At 42.9% G+C, this 22,284-nt stretch overlaps 2 protein-coding genes across 2 annotated transcripts; both read left to right on the forward strand.

Moving 5' to 3' along the window:
* Positions 1-10,379: 10,379 nt before the first annotated feature.
* LOC308364283 (protocadherin-10) lies at positions 10,380-14,441 on the forward strand (the record flags this gene model as incomplete). Its single annotated transcript, XM_080837366.1, has 4 exons — positions 10,380-12,896; positions 13,547-13,614; positions 13,842-13,957; positions 14,164-14,441. The coding sequence occupies 4 exons, from the start codon at positions 10,380-10,382 to the stop codon at positions 14,439-14,441; spliced, it is 2,979 nt and encodes a 992-aa protein (XP_080693492.1).
* Positions 14,442-16,268: 1,827 nt separating this feature from the next.
* LOC308364355 (protocadherin alpha-C2) lies at positions 16,269-21,756 on the forward strand (the record flags this gene model as incomplete). Its single annotated transcript, XM_080837476.1, has 2 exons — positions 16,269-18,686; positions 21,733-21,756. Exons 1-2 carry the CDS (start codon positions 16,275-16,277, stop codon positions 21,754-21,756), a joined length of 2,436 nt encoding a protein of 811 aa, XP_080693602.1. The 5' UTR covers positions 16,269-16,274.
* Positions 21,757-22,284: the final 528 nt, after the last annotated feature.

Consider the following 22,284-nt stretch of genomic DNA (forward strand, 5'->3'; position numbering starts at 1 on the left):
AAGTTCGTTAATTTTGACACTATTCAGCCGTAATATACACGAAACCTCTTTGTTCATATGCATAGCGTATGGTCAACAATTCTGAGAGTTAAAAAGATGACGACTTTAAATGTTTTGGGGTTACTAACCCCAAGCTCTCACACGGGACGTGAAAAAGGCTATAAGAGAAATAAGCCGATATTAGACCATGGCAAAGAGAGGGGGAGCGCGTGATGGTGGTATGTAAGCAAAAGATGTTTCCAAAACGAACATTTCTTCGGGATTTCGGCAACACCGCCCGTTCTCCGCTCCCTCACCGCGACAGAACCGCAGACACCCGGTCCGTGCGCCAGCGCCGTCTCTCTCTCTTGCTCTCTCTCTCTCTCTCTCTCTCTCTCTTGCACTGGTAAACTCACACAGACAGACACATGCATAAACACACAGTCTCCCTCTCATACACGCACACACACAAACACACGGGGTGAGGAGTGGCAAATAGGGAAGATACAGTACTTCTGATCCAAAGGGTGGCGCCGCACAAGAATGTTCATAACTCGGAATCCACTTTGCCCCACAATTACCAGTAAAGCATGCACGACCGGCGCATTATTAACCATACATACCATCCATAGTATTTGCTTTTGAATGATGGTGAGCCCAACCTCTTAATGTTTCCGCAGTGAATGTTTCATCGTGGATTAGAGGAAGCCTCAATTCATCCACATTATGAGAGGAAGAAATGCATGCCAAATGGTTTCAAAGGAGAGGGAGAGAAAAAAAATCCTAAAAAACACACATATCTAGAGACTCTCATTCCTCAATAATTGACCTCAGTCCTTTCAGTTCTTTTCGAAAATGTGTTTTCCTCTGGGCCAAATATTGCCTAAATTTGAGTGTAACAAGAAAAAGGCTTTACTTGTTGGCACGGGCTTCCCCCTGAAGATGCATACTCCCTAAAATAACCCAGGAAGAGGCCAAGTCAAATTTTGAGACGTGCCAAAGTGAGATCCTCCTGAGATCGCTGTCACCAAACAGTCATGATGCAGTTTGTTTTGGCAACATGGGATTTAATTGTGAGAGCATAATTGAGCATGAGCCTGATCGTGGTGACTCACTGTGTGAAAGATTTCACTGAACTAGAGATTGTCAAGTGTCCTATGAGAGGCTTCATTTTTCGTTGGTGTCAGCTGCCCTCATTCATGGGTGGATTGTTGCTTCGGATGTTAAGCCATGAGAGAAAAAATATTATTTTGTGTGATAAATGAGCGAAAAAAGGATAAGCTTGTTTTTCAAATGACAATCTCGCCCCCGCCCGACCCCAACCCGACCCAACATCACAACCACCACTCCCATCACCATGCCTTTTCTATCCATCTTCTCTCTGTCTCAGAACTGGACTGAATTAAGCAGCCCAAGCTCTGGGTTGCTGTGAGAGAGAGAGAGAGAGAGAGAGAGAGAGAGAGAGAGAGAGAGAGAGAGAGAGAGAGAGAGAGACCGATGCGACGTTAACAGGTTCCATATGAGCCATGCTGGGTCTGGCTGGGACGACGTGCTTCACAGCAGCGAGCGCTGGCACCTCCAGCCCACTTTTCTGTCCTCTCTCATTCCCACTGCCCGCACCCAGTACCTGACACCTGCACCGTGATTGGATAACCTTTTGTCCCAGTCGAGAAGCGGGCCCTTAGCTTGGCTATCCTTGGGCTCCCCCCTGTGACACTGTCTCTGCTCGAGGCCTGACCCGGATAGAGACAGTGTTGTTTTTGAGAGGACATGTTAAACTTTAAGAAGATGAAGAAAAACACAAGGGAGAGAGAGAGAGAGAGAGAGAGAAAGAGAGAGAAAATATGAAGAACAGCCTACTTGAAGGCCGTTTTTGTAACTTGGAGCAGCTTCTTTGTCTGGTCAGCCAGCTTTACTGCTGCCATCATTGTAAAACATGCTCACTCCCTCGTAATGTAAGGCTCTACAGGATTGGGTCTAATGGACATCTACACACTCCACCTCGTTAACATCATAGTCAGAATCAGAGATTTCCATGTTTCAAAGAGAGGGGTAGGTTAAGTGTCCATGTGTTTATATGTCCAACAGTTCAGCTCAGTAACACATACCAAGCAGCAGTAGAGGAACATCTTGGCCCCTCTTAAAAGAAGCAACACATTATTCTTAAGTATACTTTTTCATATTAATTTCTCACCACTGGTCATAGTTTCATTTTTAGCTAAATTAAACACACTCTGTCTCGCCTCCACTTCGATTTGTCTCACTCTGTCTCCTTCCAACTCTTCCTCTTGGCTCGTCCCCTGTCTTTCCAGACTTTGAAGGCAGCTCAGACTTCTAATATAAGACAGGTCTCTGCCACAACAAAAGAGTCAGCTTTGAGTTTGAATAAACACTTTCTCTACTTTCCCCCCCTCTGTCTGCCCCCCCTCCCCGACCAACCCCTCCTCCACTCCCATTTTCCCCTTTCTGTGTTATTTCGTTCTTGGCCCAGAGAGAAGTATGTGCACTTGTTATGCGTTTTCCATGGTAGCCGGTCTTCTGGAATAGATTAGAAGGGGGGGGGGGGGGGGGGGGGGGGTGTTAAGGGCAGTATGCTGTACTAGGAGTGAGAGAGATGGCAAGGGAATAAAACTGAGTGTGTGAGAGAGAGAGAGAGAGGGAGAGAGAGAAGGGGGACTTAAAAACTGGAGCAGGGAGACGTTTCAAACAGAAAGAAAAGGGATGAAAGACTCCATAGCTGATGGAAGGAAATAGAGATGAGTGATAGAGAAAAGAGCAGAGTGAGTCGACACTGAAAGGGGTGAGAGGGTCTGGATGATAGAAGTATGAAAAGACAAATATGAGAGTGCAGTTACAAAGTCCTTTGGATGACAAGACTAGCAGACCATGGCTGGACTAGCTCAGGATCCATTGTAAACTAAATTAACGCTTGCTCCATGGTCATATTTTACATGGCCTAGTGTCCTCTGAATTCATTCTTTACATAACTCTGTCACTCAACCGTAGGTATATTGTGTTCTTGACCTTACTTTTCCTCAAACACAACCTTGGACTGTATGTGCAATCTGCAACATCAGAACCTGTCATCACTATGACCACTACTGGCCTCTCTCTCTCTCTCTCTCGCTTTCTCTCCTTCTCTCTCTCTCTCTCTCTATCTCTCTCACCACCTCTCATTTCGACAGTCTTGGATTAACACCCATATCTCTCCTTTTTCATTTGGCAGCAGCAAGTTACTACGGTCACCAGAAACAAACAATATAAATACACATTTTTCTGCATCAGACAGTGCACATGTTTTTGTTTACTTTGAAATAAGTCACTGCACATGTATGTGGATAGAAACACACTCACAGAGTGTACGCCAAAAGGAGTGATGAGCTTATTTCAGGAGCGCTCCTGTGCTCTAAGTCGTGTGCATACTAAGAGTGCATGAGGCTGCCAGTCAGTGTTGTGGCCTGGACAGGAAAGGATATGGAAAGCATGAGTCACCCTACCTGACTTTTTACCTTTTCATCTCGCTGAAGTGACACTTTATTTCTGCTTGTACATCCTGTGGATCTGAGTGTGCTTGTCTTGCATGTGACTTCCAAAATCCCCCCTTAAATCTGGCAAAATAAAACGGTGGAAATATTCTCTCTCATGTGCCATTGAGAACTGTTTTGAATTTTAAGCTTGCAGATTCCTGTGTGTCTTGGTGATTTTACAAAATCTGTGTCAATGACCATGCTTTGACTCCCTCCGTATAAATCTGCAAACCCAAAGGATTACATTCACGGTAATATTGGAACGCATTGTCAGTAGGATCCAGAACAACTCCAAGGATTTCTGCCAATAAAATCTCTTTTTAACAAGAGTGGCCCTGCTCCCCTTCTTAGTATGTTTGCTCAATGCCATTGCAGAAGTGTTATGAAATATAAAGTGATGAAACCGAGATTCCTGGTTATTCTTCTGAAAGACAGTCGTTCATATCTAGAGGAACTTTAAATCATTTGAGGAACAGAAAGTGTCTATGGTCATTATGTTGCGCACAAAAACAATGGAAATCACACATGAGAGCGTCACTTTGCCATTCAGGGATGACCAAGCTCAGCAAAAAATCATAGTTTTGTAATAATGTCTTATGATCGTCATACATAAATACATGCATACAAACCGATATACTGTATCTCTCTCTCTCCCCCCCTCTCTCTCTCTCTCTCTCTATATATATATATATATATATTTATATATATATATATATATATATATATATATACACACAGTATGTATACAGATAGCTAGATAGAAAGATAGACATGTACAGTTTGTGTGTGTGTGTGTTAGTGAATGTTCTAAACATTCAGGCACAGAAGTGTGCAAGATGAATATGTTTACTCCATAGGGTGTGCAGGCCTGCTTTCATCCACTCTTAATTTGCCTCAGTATAACAGGCTGATGAGTGCTGACATACACACACAAGTATAGACATAGGTGTGCGCAATACACACACATAAAGACACACAACCTTTTTTGTTGTTTAGTCTTTGCGGTATTTTAGTGCTATGCTTTTAAGTTCACGCCACAACACGTTTTCATTCAAAATTCAACAGCTATGGGAGGGTTTTGCTGCATCAAATGAGCCATCAACTACGAGAAAAGAACATGCGCTGTTGAGCCCTTTTGACTTAGGAGAGGAAAAAAAGAGAAAAAGAATCCAGTCTATTTATTCAATGTCATTTTCTTAATTCACATCTGGAGAGGCACGTATTATGGGGAAAACAAAAGTGTAACATGGCGACGGACAGAAACAACCCCACACACTTCTTACACACATGGTATGGTCTATTAAAATAATCAAACATTGCATGTGCTGATGCCTGTTGGCAGGCAGTCATTATGAAATATGGCAGTACAACATAGCCACCTGGGGTACAAAAACAGGGTAGCTGTGTGTGGTGTGTGTGTGGTGTGTGTGTGGTGTGTGTGTGTGTGTGTGTGTGTGTGTGTGTGTGTGTGTGTGTGTGTGTGTGTGTGTGTGTGTGTGTGTGTGTGTGTGTGTGTGTGTGTGTGTGTGTGTGTGTGTGTGTGTGTGTGTGTGCAGTGTTGCTGCATGTATGAATTAAACCTAAAAGTGAGTTTATGTGCATATGGGTATGAAATGACCTTTTTAAAATTATAAGTGAAACTAATATATTATTATTTAACCTCTAATGAAATGCAGAAATAAGGTATAACCTTCAGTTGACCCAGGTGATTCACAAACCCACTCTCTCTCTCTCCCTCTCACACACACACACACCACTCTCCCTCTTTGAACTTCATCAAGGTCATGCCTAGTTTCATACTACACTGTGCCCCACCCACCCGTCCCATCCACCCAGGGGTTTGTTCCTCTGCAGGGAGCGAGAGGAGAGTAGAGAAGCACAAGAGAGATGTGTGCAGGAGACATGGCTGACGGATGGGAGACAACAGAGGCAAGAAAGATGCAGCCCCTTAGGTGACGACAGAGAAAGTACAGGGCGGTTGTAAGGCAATGGGACGAAAAGTGGAAAGTGGCATTCAAATAGCGAGGAACACTAGATGGAAGAGAGGCTTAAATAGCAAGCACCGTTTAATGATAGAACTGCATGGCTAAACCACGGTGGTCACCGGCTTTGACTGGGCATGGTTTGAAAATCTAGACAGACTCGTTCGAGTCGGAGTGTGTGTTGAACAATGTTTGACAAGCCTCGCTGGGCTCATAACTGGATCTGCGAGGGTGCCACTTAATTCACTCCAGTCTCCAGCTGTTTGGAGTTTTCTGTGGTCTGAACAACAGAGATCGAACAGAATGCTCAGCGGCTGCAATGTAATTACTATAAACAGGTATCATGGCTACTTACCGTCATATCATCTGAAATGCTGTGGAGCTATCACACGTGAATGCAAACTATGGGAGGAATAAGGGTGTAGAGGAGAACACAGCTGACAAAATCAAACAGAGTGTAGACTTATGTATACAGTCCCACACACACACACACACACACACACACACACACACACACACACGCTCACGCACACGCACACGCTCACGCACACGCACACGCACACGCACACGCACACGCACACGCACACACACACGCACACGCACACGCACACACACATACACACACACACACACACACACACACACACACACACACACACATACACACACACACATACACACACACACACACACACACACTTGACTCTTTTGAGTCATTGGGCATAGGCCAATTTTCCACTGCAGCATCATTCAGACTTCAAAATTCAGTGGATGAAAGTTTAAAAAGAAAAGAAAAATAACAATACATAACTGTGGTGTGTGTGTGTGTGTGTGTGTGTGTGTGTGTGTGTGTGTGTGTGTGTGTGTGTGTGTGTGTGTGTGTGTGTGTGTGTGTGTGTGTGTGTGTGTGTGTGTGTGTGTGTGTGTTTTAAAGTGAGGTAATTGTGTGCATCTGACTGCTGGCATCAATATATTTGATTGTGTAATCCAATGTGTGTTCAGAATATAATTTGTGAATTTACTTTCATGTCAAATGGCAAAACATAGGCTACGGAGTACTGGGTCTACATACCATCTTGGCCATAGCAGTGAAACGGTCACTGAGTTCATTTGTAAGCTTCACTCATAAGACCTGAGTCTGAGATCTGACAGAATGACAGATTTAAAGAATACGCTGCGGCACAAGAGGTACTTGGTTCCAGATGTGTCATTCAGCTATATGTACATTGAAGAGCACTTTTTCATTGTCCTTAATTAGATTTTGGACTGACCCAAAAGAGAGAGAGAGAGAGAGAGAGAGAGAGAGAGAGAGAGAGAGAGAGGGAGAGAGATAGAGAGAGAGAGAGAGAGGGAGAGAGAGAGAGGGAGAGAGAGAGAGAGAGAGAGAGAGACAGACAGAGGGAGAAAAAGGGGTTTGGTTCAGTATACATTCCATTTGGGTGGATGGAATTTAAGGAAAGCTCACCAAAGTATGACTACTAACATGGCGTCCTTATAAACAGGCAATAACATGAAAACATGAAAAACAACAAGCATGAAAAATTACAAACTGCGGTAGCTATTTAACCCTTTGCGGTGCATGACATAAGCATCAGGCTGAGCAAATGAAAAACTTGCTTAGTATACCTTCAATTGTCAGATTTGTATCACTACTGGCACAAGTCAGCACCCTGGATAGACGTCCTGTACAGTCCTGAAAGTGACTAAAATACCTCCTTGCACACCATCATACTTTTGGGGTACCTTCTTCTTCTTTGTTATGTAATATAGTTTTTAACATACATCATCACGCCCATGCCACCATCAGAGATTCCTCATAAGCATGAATTAAAAGACCACATCTGTACTTGTTACGGCATCGCATGACTCTCACACCACCCCGGAATAAAATCTCTCTCACACTCAACTTTTTCAAAGCTTGCCTACACACCATTGAAGTCTACTCCACAAAGAAAAACTGCTTCTGCTACTGAACTCTTTGAGTTTACTATGTAAGAGAATGTGTAACGTAAATAGAAAGCAGGTGTAGACATAGACTGTGTTCTTGAAATCCAGATGAAAGTCAATATTCTTCAAAAGCTCAAGGTTAGTTACTTGAAGATGGTCATCTGAAGGACAGAGACACACCTGTCATTCCCTCTTGCCGTCCAGCCTATGCAATGTGTAGTTCTGTGGTCCGGGAAAGAGCACCCTACGAACGTATTAGAAAAGCAAGTGTATCACCAAAAGACACCAGTTAGCTTGCTAGCAAGACTTTATCAGTGCCAACTGGGCTGCTGGTGGCAGCTCCCTTTGTAGATAGTTTTCTCACTCGCTTTAGACCAAAACGCCTTACTGTTGCTTTAAAAAGGGGTAAAAGGAATGTAATAAACTGATTGGCCGCAAGATGGAACTAACAGGAAAAAAAATCCAACGAGTGGTCGCTGCTGCCCTCTAGTGGTATTTATGCAAGACAACGCTGGTCAAAAGTATTTTCCCTCATTCAATCTCATTCTGTCACAACACTGCCCCAACTCCCCTCCCCCACAGCAGACAAATACTTCTGCCTACCCGAGGTCGAGGGATGTTCACTGGAAGCGGAGTGCCTCAGTTATGTTTCAGCATTACAAAGATACAAAGGTGATGTTATTTTATCAGTAAACTACAGTATTAGATCGTTACTATCGAATAAATAGTTCTGTAGAACTGCCTGAAAAAAACACTGCTTATCTAGATGTCCTTCCAGATTTTGGAAACACATTTTTATATTATATACATACACAGTATGTATAAATAAGTAAATACACTAACATAATTGTATATTTTTCCATTATAACTGATAACGGCAGTATGTCTGAGTAGCAATGTCCTAGACTCGTCTCAGTTACCAAAGTAATGCTAATGGTAAGTATGCTAACATAATTTCAACATGAAATGCAAAAGTTCAGCACTGTACTTCACACAAGAATTCTGCAGATTATGCAGCCAATTATGCTTTTAGGCTCTCAAGACACGTTATTTATCGTGACGTTGGCATCAGTAGGCTCAAGGCTTAAACCATATGAAGGTCAAATGAGCTCCTCACCCCCTCGATTATGGGAAGGTGAATTATAGTTTACAAAGCCCATTAGCTGCTCAGTTGCACACGCTGACCATGCGTGGGCTTCAAAATTAAGACTCAGATGTTGTCCGCAGGGTGGCGTACGGTGGAATGCTGCTTTTAGGCAGAATCCAGTAGGCTAAATGTGTTACACAATTCACACTAATTCGTTCTTATAACAAAGGTCTTGTTTGTGAGAGATTTTTTTCAGAATCATCCCTTAGTTGTTAGTTACCAAAGTAGGTTACAAGACCATGCAATTAGCGAGCACATCTGTCCCGCGTATGGTGTGCCACCAGTGCCTCGGGTGACACCCAAACACAAAAGCTGACATGCGAAAGCTTTTGTTTCAAAGCCTTCTCCGACTAATACTCTACAAGATTGACTGAGAAGTGAATAATGTTTTTAAACATAACATTATACTTATTTACACATACACATTCTTATATATTTGAAACATATTCGTACTTATTTTTAACGTTGTTATATTATTCTTTTTATTCACCAACGTTGCCTTAAGTATACTGTATACTGAATATTTCATACATGCAATTGTGACTTTTGGTTGACATTAATAGTAGGCCTATTGAAATTGACACAAACAGTAGGCCTACCCTGCGTTGAATGCAAGGTGATTTTTCACATGGATCTGTTTTTTTTGGGTAATGTTTGGTCAGATAGGGAAAGAGCCAGTTCTTTCTTTCTGTGTCCAGCTGTCTATCTTTCTGCGTGAGTTAGTGATGTTGAACTCTTGCACGTGCTTGTCTGGGCGTGTGCAGGCCACTTCTTCTTTTGTCTCATCCATTAATGTGTTTTGTCTTTGATGCGAGAGTGGCGGATTTAATTTCGGTTGTTTCCGATTTGGGTATGTGACTGAGAATGCACTTAAAGTAATGGAATGTGGACAAATGTAATAGCAACCCACAGATAGTGCTGTTCATCCCGCCGAGGGCTCTGGGATTTTTTTTTCACAAAACATTTTAATTCCTCTGTTCGCTAATGATCCGGGATACTGCTCTCTAATCTCCACTACATTAATTAAAAGAGCACGGGCTCTCTGAGAACCGGCCATCTGCTGTGGTTTCATTCGGTGGGCAGATTGTGTTTTCTGCTTATTTAAAACAAGGGGATTTTTACTCTTTTTGGAGCAGACGGGATGAGAGTTAAGAGGAGGGGGTGGAGGGTTATCTCCGGTCTGAAGCAATGATACTCGGGAGGAGAAACTGATAGTCCTACCCTGACACAGTTCTGAGAGAGCATCCTCTATAGTCTTATTTCTCACGGTATAGCTCAGCTCAGAAAAAAAGATTCTCCTGCACACACACACACACACACACACACACACACACACACACACACACACACACACACACACACACACACACACACACACACACACACACAGACACACACAGACACAGAGAGAGAGAGACAGAGGGAGGGAGAGGGATGGAGAGAGAGAGAGAGAGAGAGAGAGAGAGATTATCGCGATTAGACACTTCGAATAGCCTACTTTATCTGAGGCCAGGCATGGATACGACTTGCGACCTGCATTAAACCACCCCTTTCACTCCCACCCTCTGTCCCTGTCTCTCACTCACATTTCTATGCACGCTCATCCGGACAGCCCACACGATCTGCAGTCGGTCTAGGAAAACTTACACCCCGTGCCGCTTTCTTCTCAGACAGACAATCGTTTTGAAATACAATGAGTTTCAAAAAATGGTAATGCTACACTCTTTTTGTGTCTGAATACGTTTGGATTACAGAAAGCACACGTTGACTTTTCTCCAGTAGCTCAGCGGAGTTGTGATGGAACTGCGGCGCGCCGGGCGATTTTGCGCCTGGACAGGACACCTGACCTGCTTGGCGCTGGTTGCCTCTGTGTTGGATTTGGTTCTGGCCCAGATTCGGTATAGCATTCCTGAGGAACTGGAACATGGGGCTTTTGTCGGAAATATAGCTGAAGATTTAGGTCTGGACGTCAACAAATTGTCCGCCCGAAGGTTCAGACTTGTTTCAGGTGCAAAGAAGCAGTATTTGGAGGTGAATTTGGAGAACGGTGTTTTGTTTGTTAATGAGAGAATTGATCGGGAGGAGCTGTGCGAACAAAACCCGTCTTGTTCATTTCACCTGCAAGTCGTAATTGAAAATCCCTTAGAGTTGTACAGGGTGGAAGTCGAAATTCTGGATGTGAACGATAATTCCCCAACTTTTCCTTGGAGCGAGTTTAACCTGGATATCTCCGAGTCAGCTGTCCCTGGATCTCGATTCCCGCTTGAGAGCGCACAGGATCTAGACGTTGGTACTAACTCGCTGAACTCCTACCTTTTGAGCGTAAATGAATATTTCTCCATAGACGTTCAGACCCGCAGTGACGGTAGTAAGTTTGCAGAACTTATTCTGGAGAGCCCGTTGGACAGGGAACACCAGCAGCTACATGAGATGGTTCTGACAGTGGTGGATGGAGGTTCTCCTGAGCGGTCTGGTACCACAGTGATAAATATAACAGTTCTGGACGCAAATGATAATGCACCTGTGTTCGACCAGTCTTTCTACCGAGTTAGACTTGCTGAAAACGCCCCGAAAGGTACTGTAGTGATTAAACTAAATGCAACGGACCTGGATGAAGGTCCAAATGGAGACATCACATACTCCTTCAGCGGGCACGCGCCGATGAGAGTACGAGAACTGTTCACCGTGGACCCACGCACGGGCGAAATAAAAGTAAAAGGGGTCGTGGATTATGAAAAGGCAAAGATGCATGAAATATACATTCAGGCAAAAGACAAGGGTCCATCCGCGGTGGCCGTACACTGTAAAGTAATGGTAAACGTTTTGGACGTGAATGACAACCTTCCCGAGGTTATCCTCACTTCTGTATCTACGCCGGTCCAAGAAGACGCTCAACCCGGCACTGTGATAGCCGTCATAAGCGTGATGGATAAGGATTCCGGGGAAAACGGGAATGTAGACTGTGAGATTCCCCACCACGTCCCGTTTCAACTCCATTCATCTTTCCGAAATTATTACACCTTAGTGACATGCGATTTTCTTGACAGGGAAGCCATACCCGAATACAATATCACCCTTACTGCAAGAGACATGGGCACCCCGCCCCTATACACCCGTAAAACTATTGTAGTTCAGGTATCTGACATAAATGACAATGCTCCCCGATTCAAGCAGCCTTCTTACACAGTTTACTTAACCGAAAATAATGCTCCGGGTGCATCTATATGCTCAGTATCAGCTACAGATCCAGACTCGGACCAAAATGCCTATTTATCCTACACTATTCTAGAGGGTGACATTCAAGGAATGCCAGTGTCCACCTATGTTTCCGTTAACTCAGATAACGGAAATTTGTATGCACTGCGCTCATTTGATCATGAGCAGCTCAGAAACTTTCAAATAGTTGTACAAGCGCAAGATGCCGGTTTTCCACCGTTACGCGCAAATGTTACAGTAAATGTATTTATTTTGGATCAAAATGACAATGAACCGATAATTGTATCTCCTGTTCCAAAAAATGGAACGATGGCGACTGGGATTGTTCCCAGATCAGCCGATGCTGGCTATTTAGTGACTAGAGTGGAAGCAATGGATGCAGACTCGGGGCAAAACTCGCGTCTGTTTTACCAGATCATCCAGGCTTCGGACCCGACCCTATTTACCGTGGCCTTGTATACAGGGGAGATCAGAACAATTCGCCGACTGGTAGAAAAGGACTCCGTAAGGCAAAAGCTTGTCGTTCTGGTGAAGGACAACGGTCAGCCACCCCTATCGGCCACTGCCTCCATCATGTTGTCAGTTGTTGACAGATTGCCAGAATCCCTGCCAGATTTTGGTGACCTTGCGCGCGGCCCCCGGTTCAACTCCAATCTAACATTGTACTTAATAGTATCCCTGGGCGCAATTTCATTCACATTTCTGGTGGCTATTATTGTCCTGGCCACGATTAGAGCCTACAGGCACAAACATTCCATCCGGGGATGCACCCTCTCCATCAGCTCGTGCTGCGGATATCGCTCAGAGACATCTTCCACAGATGTCATTAAAAAGTCCAACTTAAATGTGCAGATATCCTCGGGAACCAAAGGACCCACAAACCGCGTAGAGGTAAATGGTAGCAGTGCACTCGACCCGAACTACTGCTACAAAATGTGCTTGACCCCGGAATCATCTAAGAGTGACTTTACCTTCCTAAAGCCATGCAGCCCAACAGTCTCAACTCTCCGAAATAACACAAAGGGGGTCGACCGGTCAACATCTACCTGGAGCCCACAGCACCGTCTGGCGAACAATGGGAGCACTTCTCCAAATGAGGTAAATGATAACATTGAAAACAAAAACAAATTAATACAATTCGGAACATATCAGCAGTCACATGGGAATGTTCCCTATGCGTTGGTAATTAACCCGCTTGAGCATTTCTCTTGGAAATAAATGTTTTGCCAAAGCATGCTTTTTTTAAAGGGGAAATGTGTTCCCTCATTATTAGGGTCATTTAATACTTGTTTATGAGGATACAGCTGACAATGATTGCAACCCACATACTGAGGCCCGCTTTGTCAGGACACATCATGGAGCGCAAGCAATTATAGATTCCACCATGAAGATTTATTTGCACGAAGCTGAGCGCATATTTTTTGGTTGCAAAGAGCAACCAAATATTTGACTTACATTTTGGGTGCATTGTTACTGTAGTGTCCAGGTGTATAATGATTTCTTCAGACATTTCTGTAGGTTTCAACTTTTCATGAACAATCTGATTTGACAAGTACCCAGGTGAACTAGACTGTGAAATCCCTAAACTAGAGCTTTCTCCACAGTAACATGAATTAGTAAACAGATAAATAGCCTCTCTGATGCATTAGCACATATGCAATGGGTAATAAGTTAATGAATAAGTAACAGGCTGCAAGTATAGACCACTAGCACTAATGCTTTGATGCTTTTGTTTTCTGTCTCCAAAGCTGCAGTTCGTGGCAGCAAACAAGGACTGGACCTTGACAAAGAACCAATATAATTATGCACAGCAAAGGTAAAATGCTAATATAAAACTTACCACAACCCCCCCCCCCCCCCCCCCCCCTCTCTGTCTCTCTCTCTAACACTCACACATACATACACACACACACACACACACACACACACACACACACACACACACACACACACACGCATGCTGACTTGATTTATACTGACTGACTGTTACTGAGTGTAAATTTACGTTTAATTTAATTTCTTTTAAATCCCTGTCGGTTTCAGCTCTGTGGGCTCAGCTCATATGGCCAAGACCCTACAGCGCAGGCCTATGCAGGACCCAGACAGTTTCACAAATTCGATTGGGCCACAGTACTGGACCTGGGGGAGTCACATGCGAGGTATGCTGTCTCCTTGCTTACTCTGCACGGACCCACCCCATAGGTTCATGAATGTGACCGAATCATATTCTTTCCTTTTGAGAAGTATTCACATCCAGTGATGATGAAATGTCACTGCATGCTGTTTGATTGCTTAGTTCGTGGATTGGTGCTGATAAGGCTTACTTAATACTTAATACATTCATGTTAATGTATTATCTCCGTAGACTACAAGATGACTATGTCCTCACAAGTCGGTGGGATACCAAACCGATGCTGGACGCCCAGGTACCCTCCGCACAGTACATCCCAACCTCCGCCTGACTACCAACACAACGTCTACATCCCGGGCGCTGCATCCATGCAGTGTACCATCAAGCTCGCCAACTGTGACAACCTAGATATGTACAACTCATTTTCTACGTTTGGGAAGAAGAAGAAGAAGCTCATTTGTAATTATGACCACAAAGAGGATTCTGTGCTAACCAACGATCTTTTCAACTGAACGCCAGCTACCGGACAGCAACTTGAAAAAAAAACAATTTACTTAAAACTGAACTTATTTCCACTCAAACTCATCTGTTTGGTATGGTAGTAAACATTTGGCGATGATTTTAATATATCTAATATAAGCTATTTACTATAGTAATAGTTTTCTGATCTTTCTGATTGTGTGATTTTAGATATTGTAATTATTATTTTGTACTCGGCGCTGTAGTCACCAAAGTAAATAAGGCCTATATGTATGACCATACAGCGACGATGATGTTGGACAGCACAATTCAGAGAAGATGAGAATCCACAATTTTTGAGAGTATTTATCACTCCATTTTGTATGTATATAATCTTGGCATTGATTCTTATGAATAAATGAATATATAATTAATGCAGATGTTTAATTACACTCAAGCATGTCGTCAATATTTGTTGTTACTGCAAGGGACAACTTTAAGTTTGCCAATTATTCAGAGGGTATTTTGATAGCGATGCAAGCACGATAAAGTTAAAGGTGATGTGAAATCATTAATTTTTTTTAATGACTAAGTGACTAAGAATAACTTCGTCTAATCAATACGTGTTTCCAGAGTTATCAGCCAATAACGTGATATATAGTCAACTTATAAAATATAAAGCGATTCAAGTTCTATTAGTCTCTATATTGTTGCAGAAGTAAAAACAGCACAAATACCCGCTTCTGGCGCTGTTCAACCATTGACAGGGGAGTCGCTACGGGCCATACAAGGCAGGCAATTGACTCTGGCCCCGAAGTTGAAGGGCTCCCCTGACAACTGACTTCATTATTCTACTCTACTGCAACAACAAATCCATGAGAACCGCCTCGAAATCTATGATTTCCTTCAAGAGAATGAAATGTCATGTCAACTGATTCGTCTCATGTCCATAATCTCTCAATAAAACATTCGTAATTAGGCCACAGCTCTAAAAACCCAGAAATATAACTACCTGTCATAAGCCTACTGCTGGAATCGGGGGGAAAAAAAGTAGGTCTAACTTTAAAATAGTGGGCTATAGCTACCTGTTTTGTAAGGCGTTTGCACGAACTGGCTGCTACAGTTCCCATGCACTGTTGGTAGCTTATACAGTTTTTAGTCAACAGTTTAGAGTGTAGGCAGAAATGTGCCAGTCTGAAAATCTGACAGTGTAGCTTTAGCTTTTTTCGGATGCAGCCAAGGCTGTGGTGGATTAAGTTTTCTTTACTACAATGAGACATCTTATTTGTATACTATGTTACTCCTTTACACAATTATGTATTTCTCTACTTATGATGCTGATATACCCCAAACATGCCAGCCAGTCACTACATCCATAATACTATCCACTTTGCTTTGTAAGCTACTTAATTAAACAATACAGTGGTTACCCTTTCTACAAAGTCTCACATGAGGACTATGATATCCTGTGAATTTGAGTAGGCCTACAAATACGAGGAAATGCATTCTCTAAAAACTTGCATACAATTAGCCTGAAGTGGTTCTTATAAATAGTCTGCTTTTCTTAGTAACACTGCTTTATATAGCCTACGTATGGGTGAAATTAGGAGTTAATTTGAAACCTTGTTGCTAAATGTGCGTTCACATGGTGTCGTGTCGCTGCTCTTTAAGCCTATAGCTGTGATGTGATCTGCACATCAGAGGAAGCCATGACAGTCTGATGGGATATATAGCATGCGATGGTGGCTCGCTCCAGCTTCCGAACACAATTGTTAAACATGCCACACAATCTCAGAGTTATGTTTTAGCAACACTGTGTGTGACGAGCTGTCCTCTTTGTACCGACTAGCAAATGCATTAGGCAAATTCAGATTTTTCACTCCACAATGGATCCTCTCTCAATTGTGCTTCCTAGGGAAAGGCGTCTATGCGCTTTCCTCCTGTTCGCTGCAGTGTGGAGCCTCGCTTTGTCGGTGACAAGATATTCCATCCCCGAAGAAATCGAGGTGGGATCCGTTGTTGCAAATCTCGCTACAGATCTTGGACTCGACATTCGCAGCCTGGGTGAACGAAACGTGAAGCTCGATAACATTCACAACAAGAAATATCTAGATATCAACAAAGAGACCGGGGATATGTTTATTCTGGAAAAGATAGACAGAGAATATCTGTGCCCGACAAAGACTGTATCATCTTGTTTCCTGAAAATGGATGTCATAATTGAGAATCCGGTACGTATATTTAACGTTGAATTAGAAATTCTGGACATAAATGACAATGCACCCCAGTTTAGGAGAGAAACAATGCACTTAGATATTTCAGAGTCTGCGACACCGGGGGAGCGATTCTCAATCACAAACGCCGTAGATATGGACGTGGGTAAGAATTCCATTGAAACGTATTATTTAAGCCAGAGCGAACATTTCACCATTGACCTGCAATCGGGAAGTGATGGGACTAAGTATGTAGATTTAGTTTTAAAAACGGAGCTTGACAGAGAACAGCAGGCTGTTCACAGTCTCATTCTGACAGCTGTAGACGATGGGGACCCTCCACGATCTGGCACTGCCAGTATTGTAGTTCAGGTTCTGGATACGAATGACAACGCCCCTCAATTTGACCGGCAAGTTTACTCTGTAGACTTAATTGAAAACGCATCATCTGGCACCTTAGTAATGCAACTAAATGCAACAGATATGGACGAGGGTTCGAACGCAGAGCTGACATATTCTTACACCTTGTACACGTCAGAGAAGACCCAGGAGAAATTTTCCTTAGATCCAAACTCAGGAGAAATCAGAGTAAAAGGAGTGATTGACTTTGAGGAGATTAAAAGTTTTGAAATGTACATTGAAGCCAAAGACAAGGGTCAGCAGCCTCTCTCTGGACAATGTAAGGTGCTGGTGTTTATCACAGATCTAAATGACAATCATCCTGAAATTACAGTCAAATCTTTAAAAAGGTCAATAGAGGAAGATGCTGCCATAGGAACAGTAATAGCTGTCGTAAGTGTAAGGGACAGGGATTCGGGAGATAATGGTAAAGTTGATTTAACTCTTCATGATAGATTTTCTCTACCCTTTGTACTCAACAAGTCATCTGAGGAGTACTTCTCTTTGCTTGTTTCTGAACCTTTAGACCGTGAGAAAGTATCCAATTATGACATCACATTTAAAGTGAAAGACAGGGGCACACCATCTTTATCTGACAATGAAACCATCAGATTAGAAATACTGGATGTCAATGACAATGCGCCACAATTTCCTCAGTCTTTTTTCACTATCCATGTGATGGAGAACAATGAACCAGGGACCCTGTTAAGCTCGCTCTCAGCGCATGATCCCGACCTGAATGAAAACCAGTATCTCGTCTACTTCATCATGGAGAAGATGATTGCCAACACATCCATGTCCATGCTATTCTCCATCAATCCGGAAAATGGTAACCTGTACGCGCTGAAGACGTTTGACTATGAGAGAGAGAGGGAGTATCTCTTCCATATCGAGGCAAGGGACTCTGGTGTTCCTCCACTGAGCAGTAACATGACTGTCCACATCATCATCCTGGACCAGAATGACAATGCCCCTCTCATCGTGTCCCCCTGGAGTGCAAAAGGGTCTGTCATCGAGCAGGTGATCCCCAGGTCCTTTGAGAAAGGTGCTATGATCACCAAAGTCATTGCACTTGATGCAGATTCTGTCCAGAACTCTCGCATCACCTACCAGTTCCTTATGGTTACGGACAACACGTTGTTCAGCCTGAACCAGTACAACGGGGAGGTGAGAACCACACGAATGTTCAGTTACAAAGACCCCAAATATCAGCGGCTCATCATCACTGCCAGGGACAATGGAGAACCTCCACTCTCTGCCACAGTCACCATAAAGATCACAACAGTGGAGCAGGTGGTGACTGAATTCTCAGAAACCACTGAAATACCTCTCCACTACGACTTATTCACTGACTTAAACCTGTACCTGGTGATTGGGTTGGGGTCTGTGTCCTTCCTGCTACTGATCACGATCCTGGTGATCATCGTGCTAAAGTGTCAAAAGCCGAAGCCCACCAAGCCCCCCTCCAACAGGAACAGCCTCATCAGCCAGAGGAACTCCACCATAGCGGACTCCACCCTGATCTCCAGCGATGCCTACTGGTACAGTATGTTTTTGGCCGAGACCAGGAAAGGGAAGGTGGTGGTGAGACAGCCGTTGCCCAATGGTGCTGGCTACTTTGTATCCAGCATTCCAAGAAGTTTAGCCATGACAACGACCAGCGGATCACGAACCTCCACATTGCAGGTATGTGTGGTGCGCATGTTGATGATTCTGTCCTTCAAATGATAAGCATCATACAATATACACTCACTTGGGCAATTCCACAGCGTCACACGCACAGGGCTTCATATGATATTCAGAAATTCCATGCAACTCCCGGTGAACTGGAAAGGCCCTTATTTACTTCAGTTTTCTTCTGAGAATACGTTCTGTTTATGTCAAACGATGAATCACTGAAACTGTGACTCTTTCAAATAACCACAGAGACGCAAAGCATCAAACATTTATGTTTAGGGAGTTTGGTGTGCATTTGTTGGTTTGTGGCTGAGTGTGTTGTTTGTGTGTGAGAGAGTGAGTGAGTGAGTGAGGGAGAGAGAGAGAGAGAATAAAAAAAACATTGTACACATTTCAAAGAAAACATTTTTTTATGTGATTTCTATTTTCCCCACCAGTTCACATTACTCTCGGATGCTCATCATTTTGATTTATACAGTAGATAATCCCTGGAACCCTACCAAGCATTGTCTTTTTTACTCTTCACATGCTGTTTCTTCATTTATATGAAAATACTTCTACCACTGTTTAATTTGAAATATTTACACAAGCGCGCAATGATATTTCTCCACTCTCCTCATTGCTGATTCCCAACAAAAACATCAGCATGACTCCACACAATTTGCACCAATACCACTACCAGTAATCCCAGTCACTCTACACAATTTGCACCACTACCAGTAATCCCAGTCACTATACACAATTTGCACCACTACCAGTTATCCAAGCAACTCTACACAACTTGCACCACTACCACTTCCAGTAATCCCAGTCACCCACAACTTGCACCATCAGTTTCTCTACAGTCAGACGCACCATACTGACATACTGACAACCACAGAATATGAAGATATTTTATAAGGTGTAGATGCCTCTGGCAGCAAATACGTTCCCAGCTTCATTGTTTTGTTTAACTGTCTATGTACGCGTGTGTGTGCATGTGTATGTGTGTATTCCTAATCAAACATGAATGCATGTTTTTACGTGTTGCCCTTAATTGTGCTAATTTGTGTTTGATTTTAACCATCAAAACGCTTGTTTCTTTTTCTGTTCTGAAGTACTCAAAATGAAAGGAACCCCATTCTGCAGCTGGAGGTATGCTGGTTGCTGGCTCTGAGTTATAGGAGCTCTGTGATTTGGTAGATATGGTAGAGATGAATATTTTGCCGATTTCCTTGACCTTTGACCCTTGGATCTCTTAATTATCCCCCATTCTCCATTTGTTCTCTCCTTTTTAAAGGTCTCATGATCTGATTTTTTCTCCTTCCTTGAATTTTACTCTTGCACCCTTGTTCTAATATTTGACCCCTTATTTTGTTTGGAAACTAGACCTGTGTTTTCAATTCCGTTTGTTTTCTTTATATTATCTGGTCTGCACCTCTAATAATACCTAGACATTATCTATTAAGAGGAAAAAAGGTTGATGAAAAAATATTTCACTTCTACGACTGCTCTCAGTCAAACCTTATGAGGAAAACAAACCCCATTTGAACTCCGGTCTTGTCTTTTTCAGTCTTTGTCCTTTTTTTAATATTTCAATCATATTTTGTTTGCTCTCTACTCTGAGAGTACACCAAAACAGAGAGGGGAAGCACTAAAAGTAAAAGACAGGAAAAAAATCTCTACCCTAAAACATCATTGAAGTTTTCAGACATTCATTAGTTAAAAACAGATTGTAAATTCTCACTCAAGCGAGAAAACAATCTCTCAGTGATAGCTTGGATCAGGCCCATCTTACAGTGTTAAATTAAGACACTGTGATTGGTGGGGTTGGCAGGGACAAGAGATTGGATCCTAATCAGACCGTTGATGTAGACAGAGAATAAGTGTTAAGAAAAAGCGGGTCATGCTTAACAGGAATCTTAAAATAACTATCGGCCATTTCTTTTGCCTCTCAAAACATCAGTGGACTCATAGTACATGGTGGGGGTGCTACTTAAATAATCATCAGCTCAGAAGTTGAAAGCATACACGTGTAAGACTGCAGTCAGAGGTAATCACGTTGCAGTGACTACCAACCTCTAAACGGTGCTGCAGCTGTCTGCCTGCTGAGATTGTGCATTGCATGTCTGCGCGACATATGTCCCCATGTTCCCTCTTCTTTTGCCGTTACATTTCTATCTTGTACAATGAGGCCTGATGGCTATACACCTAATCCTGGAACAGAGAGAAAGTGTCATTAACCAGACACGCAGGGTGCGATTTGCCGGGGGGGATGGTGGGGATTTACCCCCCCTCTGGTTTTTACATCCCCACCTCAGCTGGATGAATTTCATACATGGGGGGGATAACCCTGAATTATTAAAAAAACTATGAAAAAACAGACAGGTTGTGACAGCGTTTTCTTACACTTGCTTACATCGCTGGCTCTAACGTTCACCTTACCCGAACTGTCGGCATTCTCAGAATTCAGGAACGTCCCCATGCACATAAACACATTGTATACATTGTAACAATAACATTACAAACACGGAAATGAGCAAAGCCAGCTAATTAGGCTACTGTACAATGAATATGAAAATATTTGTTCACTGAATTAGCGAGTTCTGTCCAAAACAGTTGCGTTTCAGTTTCGGTTTCAGTATTTAAACGTGAATGAGAGGGAGCACAATAACTGAGCGTCTAGCAGCGATTATCATATCATAGACATATATGATGCATGTATATGAAGAGAATTAGGCCTATGTATTGCTTGTTTTTTTTTCATGATAAAAAAAAAACCATCCCCCCCTCTGGTTTTTGGACAAATCGCACCCTGCAGACACGTAATGGCATCACACAGACATTATTGGGGTTCACTCAAATGCATGAACGTGTCAGGACACTGAATGTGGGTAACTGATGTGGCCTTCCTACTCATTTGATTGAAAACAACGGTGACCAGCCATGCCCCAGTATAATAATCCCTTGCTTCTAGCTGCATGGAATCTGGTGTCCTCCTGATTTGTGTCTGAACATTTCCTGTGTCTGTTCCTCCAGGATAATTATATTTCCTGCTTTCTTTTCTTAATTGCAGGAGTCAAGCAGTGACCTGCCATGACCTCAGAACACCAGCCCTCTCTTTCTGTCTCTCTCTTTCTCTCTCTCTCCCTCTCTCTCTCTTTCTCTCTTGCTCTCTATGTGCACTAAGATGACTACCATCCCTTCCAATAACAACACAAAAAACTCTGTTCTTCATATCCCTGAAGAAGAAGCTGCAGGGACCTCTGATATGAAAGCAACAGTCAAACAGTCACCTCAGCGAGATGAAAAATGCCATAAATATCTCCCATCAAGCATGAAGCTGCATGGCAACAGCAGAAGCTGTAAAAGTACATTTGTAGATACACAGGTAATGCTTTGCATTATATTTTCCTTAGCTAACATAACAGTGGGTTAACATAATCGTAATCGTTCATGTTAACTAATGAATTGAATAATGTAAGTTCAAAGATGCTGGATGCAGTGTTAGAAGGCATTGCTGTATTTAACATGAAAAAAAACATGACCATGAGTGTTTTACCATTATGGTGTATTTTTATGAAGGAGGGATTTTGTTGTTAACTAACACATGGCTTTGTGTTAGTTA

This window comes from Sprattus sprattus (assembly GCF_963457725.1).
Source record: "Sprattus sprattus genome assembly, chromosome: 1".
Taxonomy (NCBI): domain Eukaryota; kingdom Metazoa; phylum Chordata; class Actinopteri; order Clupeiformes; family Clupeidae; genus Sprattus; species Sprattus sprattus.